We start from the raw sequence: 13,154 nt of genomic DNA, 5'->3' as shown, positions 1-13,154 counted from the left end.
AAATTCAAAATCCAAGTTATTCGAAACGGTGGCGTTCGTATATGGAGTTTCAATACGAATTCTGAAGTTGTCATTGCGGATATTCATTATTTGTACCTCGTCGTCGCCGTTGCTAAGGTATGTATCACGTGATCGTGAAAGCCTCATTCCGAAGCCGACATGGTAATCAAGACAATTCAATTTAAAGATCTGGCAACGTGATTTCTTCCTCTCCTTTTTGCCGCCATCCTTTATTCTGTTCTCTTGTGCTGGCCGCTCTCGTGCGTCGCATTAGTTCCTGCGAAGACTTTTCTCTGGGAAAGGAAGGTAAACTCTCCTCCGTGTTTTAATTGCTCGTGTTTTATCCAAAATTATAACACTTTCGAAATAAATGACCCGCGACGTGTTAGAGAATGCGTGTTAAATATCGGGAGGAGAAAGAAAAAAAAAAAAAATTGCACGCCGCATGTGTGTGAGACTCGCTGTTGAAAGAACGTATTGGGGTTTGATTGTTATGTGATTCGATCTCTTCCTCTCCCCCCCCCCCCCTTTTTATATTTCTCGCTGGGGTTGGGGGAAGGCCCACCGTGTTAATTGGACTGACACCTGGTTGGAGGAAACTCAATTAGGAGAGGGAAATAACCATATCTTGGGTTTAATATATACGCACATTTTGAAATACATATTTGTACATAGATGAAGCTGCGATTTGAGTACGTGGTGATTAATCGATATTTCGGGGGGAGGGGGGTGAGTCAATACTAACATTTATATTGTTTAGTGCTGTTGTGGGTGTTTATTAGGTTTTATAGTTGAGTGTCGGAGCCGGTGTGTGGAGCACCGCGGGATTTTGAAGCATTGGGGGGCACAAGGGTGGGGCTGTCAGTGGGCGATTTTCTACTTTTTTTTTTTTTCGTTTTTCATGCTATAAATTCACACTAAGGGCCTACCAAACATCCCAGTATAGGTGTCTTGCAGCAGGTTGTGTGTGTGTGTGTGGGCATTGTGACCCCACAGAGCACCCGCCCCTTTCCCTCCCACAGTTGAATTACAATTGGTATATGAAGTGGAAGCTGTTAACCTACGGGTCTGAAATGTCAGATGTCCCCACCCCTAACCTCTCCGCAAACAGTGTTTTTCTAAGACGGCTAGACAAATAGCACAAAAATCTGGGCACCAGAAAAATGTTTCTCGAAGGAAAAACGGGTTGAAAATGTTTCATTTGACTCTTTCAGGGTATAGTTGACCCTCTTTCATGTTGGCAGATATTGGATGCTATAAATTCCAAATATTTTGGGTTTCCAGCCTGCGTAATTCAGTAAACAAAAAAAATTTTATGTGGCGATGTTAATTGTTTAGTTGCTGTGGCAACCAGGCACTTGTCCAGTCCTGTCTTAAAATAAAAAAAACCTGATGTAGCAAGAGTGGTTAAAAAATCCTGAAATTCAAGTTTTAAACCAATCCTCCTCCTCCTCCCTTGGTCTAAAAATCCTGCTCTCGGGAAAACTTTCAGAGTCGTGCAAATCTCAATTAACATGTCCTGCCAGAGCTGGATCAACGCCTTTTTTAAAAGCACTTAGTGATTTTGGTGCAGTGCATATGGGCTTAATTTGATATGGCTAAGGGGTCTCGTAACGATTAGACCTGTTTATATTAATGAGTTAAGTATGCATTGGTAGGTGAAATATTTTTAGCTGGAGATAACCCAGATCAATCACTTTGCAGAGGTAGGTCTATTTGTAGAGCTGGACAAATGGAAAAAAAACCTAGGCATCAAAAATTTTAACCTAAAGAAAAAGGTCAAATAATGCCGCTTTCGACTTTTTCAGAACATAGCATATTTATCTGTACAAAAGTGGATCACTATTATACACAATTTGTGTTGCTCTTAGTCTGCAATTGAGTAGCTACACAAAGAAAATTTAAGGTGCCAATGCAAATTTTTTTGGTTGCCATGGGTGACTTTTACCTGAGATTTGTCCATCCTGGTCTTTTATACTGTTGGGAGAATTGTACAAAAACTTATCAATGCTGAAAAGCTGTAATATAAATCCTTTTGGCCATGTGTTGGCGATTTTCTTTGGTGAGAGGGGAAAAAAACATTACTAATAGGCACCAAGACTGACAGTCATGTTTGCAAATGTCTTCCTTGACAATGAAAAAAAAATTGGCAACATCACCAAAAAAGTGACACTACAGCTGATAAAGATCAAAAAAGTGATAATGTTTATTTTTTAAATTGTCCAATTCTTGGACTAAAAGGATCAAGATTAAAAATCTATATTAAAGGGAGGGATTGAGATTAACTGGATTGAAAATTAAAACCAGATCTCTTTTAAATAATACAAGTATTCCTTCTGATATATATTTTTTAGAACACTATTCATAAACCCAGACTTTTAACACTAGAAGGACCGGGCCATGCGTTATACCTAAAAGGGCTACCGGCAGTATTATTTTGACTGCTGCTTTTTAGTGCAATATATTTAATTGCTTTTTTTATTATAAAAATAGTGTTGTCCACAATTTACGTTTTCTTGAGCATACAGGGTGTCCATAAAATGACTTTTCAACTACAAAAACAAAAAATTAGAGGGCAACTATGGACAAGATTTACATTTCATTTACATCGTATCATTTTTATATACGTTATTCTTTTATTTACTTTTATTTAGTTTGTGTATGCTATAAATACCGTATATTATGCCACTGTAAATTTACAGTATCATGGAAAAACTAGCTCGCTATTAAAATTTCATACTAATCGCCTTATGGGGAATATACAATTTTAAAAAAATACATCTGTTTTTTTCATCAGTATTACAATTCAGACCAGTCACTTCCAGAATCGATACTTTGTCTTTCGAGTAAATGTAGCAGAAAATCGTGTTTTTCGTTGTTTAGAGTTTTCATTGTAAGTCTCAGATCATCAGTCATCGGCCTCAGATTTATTGTCTGAAGTATCATTCAGCACTGATAAATTTAGACTATTTTGTTCTAATACATCCTTTTTTGTAAGCTATTTCTACACACTGTGAATGAACCAATTTTCCTAGAAAGCTTACAAAGCAGATGGGGGGAGGGGGGGGGGGCATGAAAGGTCATGAAATGTCAAATTAAAACAACTTGAGGTGAACGATCAGAAATTGTTTTCCTCAACTTTAACAGAGGCTATAGTTAAATATAGTGTTTCGATTGTGGATACACTGTCCCTACCAATAGATCTTTTAGATTGCCCAGTAACATGATGTAAAACAAATAGTATTTTTTTTTCTATGTTACTCTGAATATATGTTGTTATGTGTGCCATCAGGGAATGATAAGGAATAAACCTAAAAGCAAAACCTACACCAATGTACGCCACATCACAAAGAGAAAACATGTATAATTCATATATGGTTGCCAAAATGACTGCTCCCAGCTATTTTAGGTATAAACGTCTATCTCCCGAACAAATTCTTCAGTGGTGTCAAATTTTTATATGCAGAGAAATACAGAAATAATGAAAAGTCAAAAAAAGAGCATGTACATTAAATACTGTAGAGATCGTAGCATTTCTGAAACCAAAAATGGCAAAACTGATTGATCCGGCCATTCTAGTGTTAACTCTAGTATACCAAGTCTTGGAAATGTAATTGGTAATGTAGCAGGGGTGTATCTAGATTAGGGGAGGGTCTGGTTTTTGTGAAAAGGGGTCAACAAATTTGAAAACAAATTTTATGGGAAGAGAAATCTAGTCAATATTTTATTAAAGAAATATGAGATTCTACGTTTATGGTTTTATTTGTATTTTGTAAAGGGGCCGGAAAAGACCTAAATTTTGGCTGCACAGACCCTTGCATAGATAACGTGCAGTTTTTATTTTAGTTGGTATTCTAGGATTAAACAAGGTTAGGTCAAAACAATCTTTGTTTAATAAACACATGATTGTTAAACTAATTATAACGGCTGGTGTTAAAATGGTGTTATGAAATATTTAAACTGGTAAAATTATGAAATGATATATTCCAATTGGAAAAACAATGTAGCAACAGTATAACAAAATGGACAGGAACTAAAATGTCAACAGCTTCTATTCAAATGGGAGGTCGTCTATATTGACGGTAGGGTTTAAGCTGTGGTCATATTTTTCGTAAAATGTAAAAGAATCTTAGAATGAGAAAAAAAATAGTAGCCACTTTCGCAAAACTACGTACAGGAGGTATGGAACCAGTAGACATCCAACCATCAATCATTACATTAGCATTGTAGCATTTTGCTAAAGCTTTTCTTCCCATTTTCACTTTTTTGCAAATGAAATTTTTTTTTATCTAGCTTAAATCCTTAAAGCCTAAAGAAATATTGAATAGAGAAAAAAACCATACGGAAGATAATGACAGACCAGGAAGAAAAGCGTCAATATGCTAGAAAGAAAATCTCAAAGGGATTGTATTATAGGCCTAAGTGTTCTGAATAGGTACAGTATAGTGGATATTGTGTTGGGATTAAGGTTGATTTCATTCAAAGCTGTTCAATGTAAGAGGTGTCTAGGGTAGAGATGTCCAAACCAAGAGACAGGTTTTACTGTATTAAATTTTAAAACAAACTTTTTGAACAAATTTTTTATAATTTGCAGTAATAAATAATTTTGATTTTGGTGACAGTGGTTTTATAAATTATAGTTTCAAGATTCTAGCAAGTTTATATTTTTAAAACATTTTAATTTAAATTTATAAAATGTTTTTCTGTATAAATTTACACCTATTAAATTTTATATATATTTTTTCAGATCTAAAGTTGCTGCAAGGATATGGGGGATCCAGAAAGGTAGTTTTTTTTTTCTCCTCAGATCTAAAATAGATTTTCCATATTTGATTATCCATGTTTCATCTGTGTTAAATTTGTGTAAAGTCTTGTAACTTTCTAGTCAGTAGTGATGAGTGTAATTAAACTGATGGGTCAGAACTGATCAAACTTTGTAACAAATGTTAAAATGAGTGATCGCCAGCTGCAATACAGGCATCACATCCAGGATGAATCTCGCACACATGTGGGAAGATTTTTGGTATTTCATGAATACCTCTTCTGCAGCTGTTAATACACCTTATGTGACATTAATTCAGCTGTCAAGGTTCTCTGACTTGATGAGCGTTTTCGTAAATGACTCCTTTTAGCTTCTCAGGGGAAAATCTTGGGAGGCTGAGTGACTGTTCCACTGTTGCCATTCCATCTGTTTGGAAAGGCTTTTAAAAAATTTGTCTAGGTTATTCTGTACAATCCTGATGAAATTTGCTGGTGTCCGGTTATTCTAGAATTACATAATTGCTTGATTTTTCTGGTACATTTTGTAGTAAATCAGGCAGTACCTTCTGAAGGAAGACAAGATACTTTTGTCTATCTAGTAAAAGATAGTCCAATTAAGTGATTGTGGATAATCTCCACCTGCACGTAGACATTTTGCTGGGGTTGTGACCCACACATGAGTAATGTGTATATTAAATATATCCTTGCATGTTTCAAATGTAACCTCGTCTGTGAACAGGATAGATGCTGTAAACTGTGGCTGTAATATGCACTGCTGTAGGAACTAGCATGCAAATGTTACACATTGTGGGAAATGCCTTTCATTTAAGGCCTGGACCCGTTGAAGATAATAGGGTGTAACCTTTCTTCATGGTATACTATTATATGGTTGACGCCTTGGTAACAAGCTATTGCTCATACATGATTACATGAAATACATTTATTTCGTTCAGACTGGTTATCTACTGCATTAAGGATTGTCTCTATCTGATTTACCGTTCTCTTACTTCTCTTTCAACCTTTGACTCATTCCGCGCTCATAGTCACGAGTTGCTAGTGAAAGTGTTGAAATGTTCTCCAGGTGGGTACCGTCCTGTTTGGAAATCGCTCCTGGTAAAGTCGTATTGCATCTATAGCATTGCCATTTGCAATCCCGTAAATTACATTACAGCCTTCACTGCATTGGAATATTGTTTTACCCCTGTCAATGGATAGTAGCTCAATGACTGGTTCTGAGAAATGTAACATTTCATTTATTACAGAGAAAGCGTCCTCTCATATTTAGCTTGTTTTCCAACCTTGCACTGTATGGTAAAAGTTGTTTTGGCAACTTCTATCACCCCTTATAGTTTTGACTGTCAGTTTCATTACACCCTGTATATGACAGTTGGCATTGCATTGTACACAATTTCTAATAGTTCTCCTGAATGTTTTGTGAAATACCTGATATTCTGGAGATTGGTGCAATAGACTTCAAATAGAAAAATTAGTTTTTTACCTGGACTCAAATATGGGTCATCCTTTTTAGTGCAAGCGTATCATCCAATACATCAGTTTTATGAGATGTTATTAAAGTCGATTCCTGTGTTAACTAATATCGTCATATCAAATCTTATTTTAATGGAAACTTTTAATTTCCCATACAAGTTTACATAAGAGTAATATAAAAATCTGAAATTCTTTTTTAATGAAATTTTGTTTATAATTAAGGGATTTTTCTGGTCTCTTGGAGTTCATTATAGGCAGGATTTGACTAAATATAAAAAAAGAGTGAAATGGTAAATGCCAAATGCTTGGTGTTTAATTTTAAATTTTGCAGGAGAGCAAAAAAAACAAATTTCAGATGCTAGACCAATGTATTAAGTGACATCTATTGATTTGTTTTTCACCTACTTAAAGTTAGACACTCGCATCGATTCCCAGGTTGACAACCTTGGTATTCACTATGTTTAGACACAACATTTTTTTTATACTTATTTTATTTACCTTTTCTGGTCTTAAATGATTTTTTATGCTAATGGAAAATTGAAGTATCTGGTTTTGCTAACTCAAATGAGCAGTTGTGAAAATATATACAAGAATTATGAGAATTATGATGGAAAATAACTTGATTTAAATAAAATTGTTTTTCTCATACAGTACTACTGATGCTGTGAAAGCAAAGAATGAAAATGAAATTGAGATGGCAGACATGAAGCTGGAAGGCCAGTGTATGTATGATTATATTTTTAAATGTTGAGTATTTAGCGTCTGTTTTACATCCTGGAAAAAAAATTGAAACTGATAGGAACTATATTTTTAAATTTGGTATGTGTATTTTAACAATCGGATGTGTTATGTACATGCTGTAGGCTTAAATTCTTAATTTTTGTTTCATTGTCTTTTAATACAAGTATGAAATGCAGATTTCAGGTAACAGATGGCGCACCAATGCAGTTTGTACTGTAAAGGTTTGACACTGCCATTTTGTTGTCATCAACATTGATCTTTTTTTGTCGTACCACTGTCATTTTCTGCACACGTTTCTTAAATTGGGCACCTTTTATGTATTAATACATTTATAAATTCTCTTCTGATTTTCCATTTTGGAAAACCTTAGTTATTTTAATAATAGATCTCTTTTCTGATTTAGTTAAAGCAAGTGTTTCTGATTAATAGAAATTCTTACAGAATAATTTCCAGCAGCAATGATTTTTTCACTTCCTTGATAGTCCACATCTCTGGTCTACTACCATTAAATTGCCACATTTCACTGTAATCTGAAATTGGAAAATTTGAACAAAACTTCCCGAAATTACGTGTATTTGACACGCTATAGTGAGTCAGCAGAATCTCTGCTGATTGAAATATATATTTTTAAAAGCTCTAGATTGCTATAGGACATTTCTTATGTAGTTTACCTTGAAGAAACATTGGAGGTAATTTTGTGGGGAAAAAATTAGAATATTACATTATCAAACTTTCCCACACACACATATGAACAGCTAGATATCGGATACCATTTTTATACAGGACATTTTTTTTTTAAGTAAAATTTTTTCAATAATACTTGTCTTACTTTCTTTACTTTTTGGTAAAGTGACTTTTTTTTTAAATCCTATCGACAGAATTTTATTTTAATTGAGTAGGGAATAGTCTATGTATTGACAAATAATACAAATCTGCTTTGGCTGAATCATTGTTTTTGCAGGTTATTTTTGGGAGTGGGGTAGTATGTATATGGACCATTCAGATGCCACTGGACTCTAATTTACCTGGGTCTCTGGACTCGGGTTGTTTGAAAAATCGGTCTTTTTGAATGAAAGTGGGTCCCTCTCAAAAAAATTTATCGTGAAAATTATGTCCCCCTCCCCCCATAATTTACTGGTATCTCTATGAATTTTCTTCCGGTATGTCCCAGGTTTTTGATCACCTGCTTATATTTCTTTGAGACTGAGTGGAGGGTCATGTTCCGGGTAAGAGAAGGTATCTGTGAATCAAGTACATTTCTAAAAACATGTTCTATCCAAAGGTACATTTACTTTCATTGTCTACTAGTAGGAAAAACTTGCAAAAAGCTCATTAGCACTGAGAATTTAATGTATGGAATTCCGCATATGTAATATATAAAAATCTAAAACAAATATACAGTTGATCCCGCTTATAACGTTTCTCCCATTTTAGAATGTATGAACTTATTTTCGTGGTCCTAACAATAAGTAATTCTCATTGAGATTTCCTATTTAAAGTGTTTTTCTATTTATAGCGTTTTTTATGACTGTTTTTGAAAACGTTATAAGCAGGATCCACTTTAATTAACAATTAAAGGTGCACATTTATATATTTACTATTCAATGTATAAATTCCCTTTTGATTGATTTTACATTTTGTTAAAAATATCTTGGTATTTTCAATATCTTCTGATCAAATTTAAAGCAAATTAGATTCTCTCACACTTATCTTCTGATTCCCTATTCATACTTTGGTTTTCCTGGCAAAATGATTTTATTTTCCTTCCCTGATGGTTCACCATTCTGATCTGTCGCCATTTTAATTGTCACATATTTTAACACCGGAATATAGAAGCTATGTCAGATTTCTGTTGGAGAAACTTAAGTGTGCTTATACGTGTGTGCCCAGCATTTGGCATGTTTTGTGTTCAGTAGGTGGTGCCATCTATCTAGCGTTGCAACTAGGTACTTTCATAAACGGGACATGTACACATTTTGGCACATCCATGTAATGTAGAAGCAGTTATAAAGGGTGAATTTGATGCCCCCTATAGTCCAGAGCGCAGAACACTAGGCCTGCCTGCCCCTCTCAGTTGTGGCCCTGCATCTATTCTCCAAACTGGTAATGTGTGTATTTGAAGTTCAATGTATGCATATTTGTATTGTTGGTCTGTGTGATAGCCGTGGCAACCAGAAGTTTTTCAAAGGAATAGCCAACTCAAAATTTGAAATCTTAAGATTTTTCTAATTTTTAGCAGATTACCATTCACAGATTTCAAACTGATTTTCACCAAAAGCAAAATTTGGGGGAGGTTATAAGGGTGTGTTTTCCCCCCCCCCCCCCGAGATAAAAAATTAAAAATATTTTTGTAGAGAATTAAAATATTGAAATAAAATATTTTATACTATATGTGAAGAATTTGATTTTCTGGTGCCCTTCCAAAAGTCGATTCTGCGTACATACCCGTGATTTTCGCGATGCGAAACGGTGACTACCACATAGCAGCTAGATGGCAAAACTGGATATTCAAGGTAGAGTTTTTACAGATTCGGTTTTTTTCCCACGATATCGGGAAGGTTTTACAATTTGAACGGCCGTTCCAATCCTTTACGATTTAAAAACAAAACAAACTCACATTCGCAATATTGTAGGAACAAGGTGAATTTACGCTGTAGAGACGCTGTCTTTAAATGCAGACCGATAGCAGCAAAAGTACTGTAATTTCCCGTATATAACCAGAAGGGAGAAAATCTACAGGGTAATAAAAATCCGAAATTTGAAACTTCTGTACATGGTCCCTCATTTAGGAAAGCAACTAGATATCCCTCATCTTAAGCCAGATTTTCCTAGGAATAAGTTTTTTGCACAGCGTGAACTGAATTGGACAATTTCGCGCCCGCAGAAACGTGTTACATAATTACGCTATGCATTTGTGTTTTCCTAGCATGGCGCATCAGATCAGGGTGGCTATATTATATATATATAGTACATGGCCTTGGCATCAGCTACTGTCGTCTGCATTCTCCAGTTTGAAGGGAAGCGAAAGAAAACGAGAGAGTGAAGAGAACATCGGCGAAACGTGCGGGGCACGATGCATTTGACTCCTTTAGAAGCAGTGGGCCAATCACGCCCGATGTAAAGTGCTGTTGTGAGGCTATTGTGCTCTGTAAGAAAACGGTCATGCTGCTTTTCTTATCGGTTAGTGGACGGCGTATCGTGCAAGGCAAATTACGTTGCGCGCAGCACAGGAAACCTGCTCCTGGGAAAACCCGGCTTTATTCTTCAACCCGCATGTATATCAATACAGTACAGTGTACAAAGTAGTAAAACCAGTTTTTCAAGATCGCACAATCATGATACACGGTAAAAAGAAAGGGAAAAAAGTTGGAGGGTTTTTTTTTCCTTCTTAGAACTAGGAAAGAACGTGTCCCGGACTGGGACGCGTGAACAAAATTTTTAAGTGTCCTTTTCCGAAATTCCGGGTATTTGACGCGTTATAACAAGTCAATGGCATCTCTGACCATTTGGTGTTTTTATTTAGTTTGAGGGTTCAACAAAGAGAATAGTCATATTAGGAATTTCAGTGTGGATGGAAAAAGTTTTGTATTTAATTCATGTCGTGGACAATAACATTCATTTAAAATTATAGTATAATTTTATGTGTAGGTGAAACAAGTTTGCACAAAAAAGCGGTTGGATACATAGGTCTATTCTAGGTTTGATAATTCTGATGCTACCCAGTAACATTCAGTTGTCTTCTGTATTTTTAAGGCATGAAGAGGCGTAAAAAAAATATTTACAATACTCAGCAAAAATATAGTAAATAAAAAATGTTTAATTTGTCAAAAATGATTACATTGAACATTTAAACAAATCTTTTTTAAAAAAAAGAATGGACAACACAGTAAAATCACCTTGTTCATCTTGATTTAGTTACATGGGATCTTTAATTGGTATATTTTGTACTGTACTTTTCAAAGAGCGTCAATTTAAAAAAAAAAACTTGCATGTCTTCATAATTGTCTGTGCATTGTTGAATAGAGTTGAAAGACTCAAGGAATATACAGGGGTGGGAACTCTGCGCCAATTGCGCCGCACTGCGCCAAAACTAATATCTTGCGCCATCCTGCTCCAATAGCGTATTTTCGCATTTTTCTGCGCCAAATAGCGAATTTTGCTGCAGTATGCCCGGAATTTCGGAAAGGGCGCCAAAAATTTTTTTTTCCTGCTAGCCACGAAACGTTTCTTTACGAGAAGAGCGCGTTTTATTCCACTATACTTAAACTATCGGCCCCTGATCGGGCTTTCCATCGCGAAACCCCGATATTGTCCGCGATCGTGGAACTGAAGATGGTTTGCAATGCCTTTCAGCTTTAAAGTGCAAATTCGAGTGTTTCCGTTAAAAAAAAAAAAGTCGTCACTGGAAGCAGCAGAAACTACTGTAGTCGATTGTCATTGTGTTAAATCCCGATGTTTCGTGAAAAAAATTTTCATTCCGGGAGTAAAAAGCGCATGTCCGCCGAATTACAAATGTTAGTTTAGAAACTTTGCCGAATAACGAGCGTTAAATCGCTAATGTTGCCGAATAACGAGCGTTAAATCGCTAATGTTGCCGAATAACGAGCGTTAAATCGCTAATGTTGCCGAATAACGAGCGTTAAATCGTCAATATCGCCAAATAGCGAGTGTCAGATCGCCAATCTCGCCAGATAATGAGTTCTGAATCGCCAAACATCGAGTTGATTCTTCCGAAATTCTCTCCCATTTTGCAACAATTTCTTTCCAAGTATAAAAAAATTAAAAACTTATAAAATTTTTTTAGCTCATTTGAAGTGCTGCTGTTCAAGGCAGCAAATAGTGTCGTCAGTAAGCAAAAATCATCTTAAATAGACAGGTGCAAAAAAATTTTATGACAGCCGCTCTTTCAAACAAGGTGTCAAAAGCCTAAAGCACCAAAAACAAAAATCAAGCTGACGAAAAGATGTTTGATAACAAAAGACATGCTGCAGTTTTATTTTGAAAAGGGTTGAGGGTTAACGAAAATGTTCTTGTTAATTTCACTGCTCCCATTTATAAATATCTGCTCCGAATCCCATATTTTGCTGCTCCAAAATTGCTCCAAATCTCGAATTTGCTGCTCCAAAACTGCTCCGAATCCTGAATTTTGCTGCTCCAAAGCTGCTCCGAATCCTGAATTTTGCTGCTCCAAAGCTGCTCCAAAATAGACTTAGTCACTTCCCACCCCTGAATATAATGTGAGAAGAGAAAAAGGAATTGTCAGTGGTTGCTAGTACTGTTTTGCCCAAACATTTGTTGCCAAATCATTTGTCATTTTGCATTCGCCTACCTTATAAGGTGTGTGCGTGCGTGTGTAAAAATAAAATTATATTTTTTATTTCTGGGGGTTACATCACCTTCAGTGTTACTTTTTCTTATTTTGTAAGTGGGATCCCCACATGTTATAAAACTGTTCCAATATAGAGCTATTTGGGAGAATAAATGAAGCGTCAAAATTAGAAATTGTGAGTTGAAAATTTCCATCCTATATATCCAGATTCAAGCACGTATGCATGAGGCAGAATGGTGTTGCATTGTATAGTCATGCCTTATTGGGGGGGGGGGGGCTCTGCCTCAGCCCTGGGTTCTGGCACTTAGTTCAATGATGCAATTATATAATTTGTATACAAATAGTTTTTTTTGCTTTTTAATTACGCTAATAACACAGAACATTTCAAGATGTATTTTTCTAAATTTGTATTGTCAAAATAGACCTTTTGATAAGAATTTGATTAATTCATGGAATGTTTGTAATGCTTAGAATTATTTTTTTCTCTTAGGTGTTCCTATGGGTCCAGAAACTGTACGTTTGCTTGAAGCATTGAAGTCAAAGATAGGGTTACACGAAAATGTGCCTCCAATTCCGAAGTATCTGAAACGAAAAGTAAAGGCACTAAAGAAACTGCAACTTGAACATACCAATCTAGAAGCAACATTTTATAGGGAGTTGCATGATTTGGAAGTCAAGTACGAGAAGATGTACGCTCCTTTGTACGAAAAGGTATGGTCTGTTTGTATATACCGTAGGATCTTAATTGAAGAATGTATTACAGTAGGATCTTTTAATCCTTATTCTTCAGGACCTAGGTGATTGGAGAACCTTCCGGATTATGAATCCAGTCTTT

General features: G+C 35.6%; 1 protein-coding gene across 3 annotated transcripts in view; it reads left to right on the top strand.

The window, feature by feature from the left end:
- LOC149083030 (nucleosome assembly protein 1-like 4) overlaps positions 1-13,154 on the top strand; it is a 30,402-nt gene continuing 17,248 nt past the window's right edge. The window contains exons 1-4 of one of the 3 annotated variants that reach the window (XM_089236131.1): positions 1-306; positions 4,748-4,785; positions 6,901-6,971; positions 12,810-13,030. In XM_089236131.1, the coding sequence (XP_089092257.1) occupies positions 4,769-4,785; positions 6,901-6,971; positions 12,810-13,030 (309 nt within the window). In that variant the 5' untranslated portion in view covers positions 1-306; positions 4,748-4,768. The remainder of the gene's footprint in view (positions 307-4,747; positions 4,786-6,900; positions 6,972-12,809; positions 13,031-13,154) is intronic. The other 2 variants (XM_089236130.1, XM_089236129.1) reach the window with 2 other exon arrangements.

This window comes from Pholcus phalangioides, unplaced genomic scaffold (assembly GCF_987345545.1).
Source record: "Pholcus phalangioides strain wild (caught in Gottingen) unplaced genomic scaffold, Ppha-v1.0 ptg000009l_1, whole genome shotgun sequence".
Classification (NCBI taxonomy): domain Eukaryota; kingdom Metazoa; phylum Arthropoda; class Arachnida; order Araneae; family Pholcidae; genus Pholcus; species Pholcus phalangioides.
Note: the sequence above shows the minus strand (reverse complement) of the source record. Positions and strands in the feature narration are given on the sequence as shown.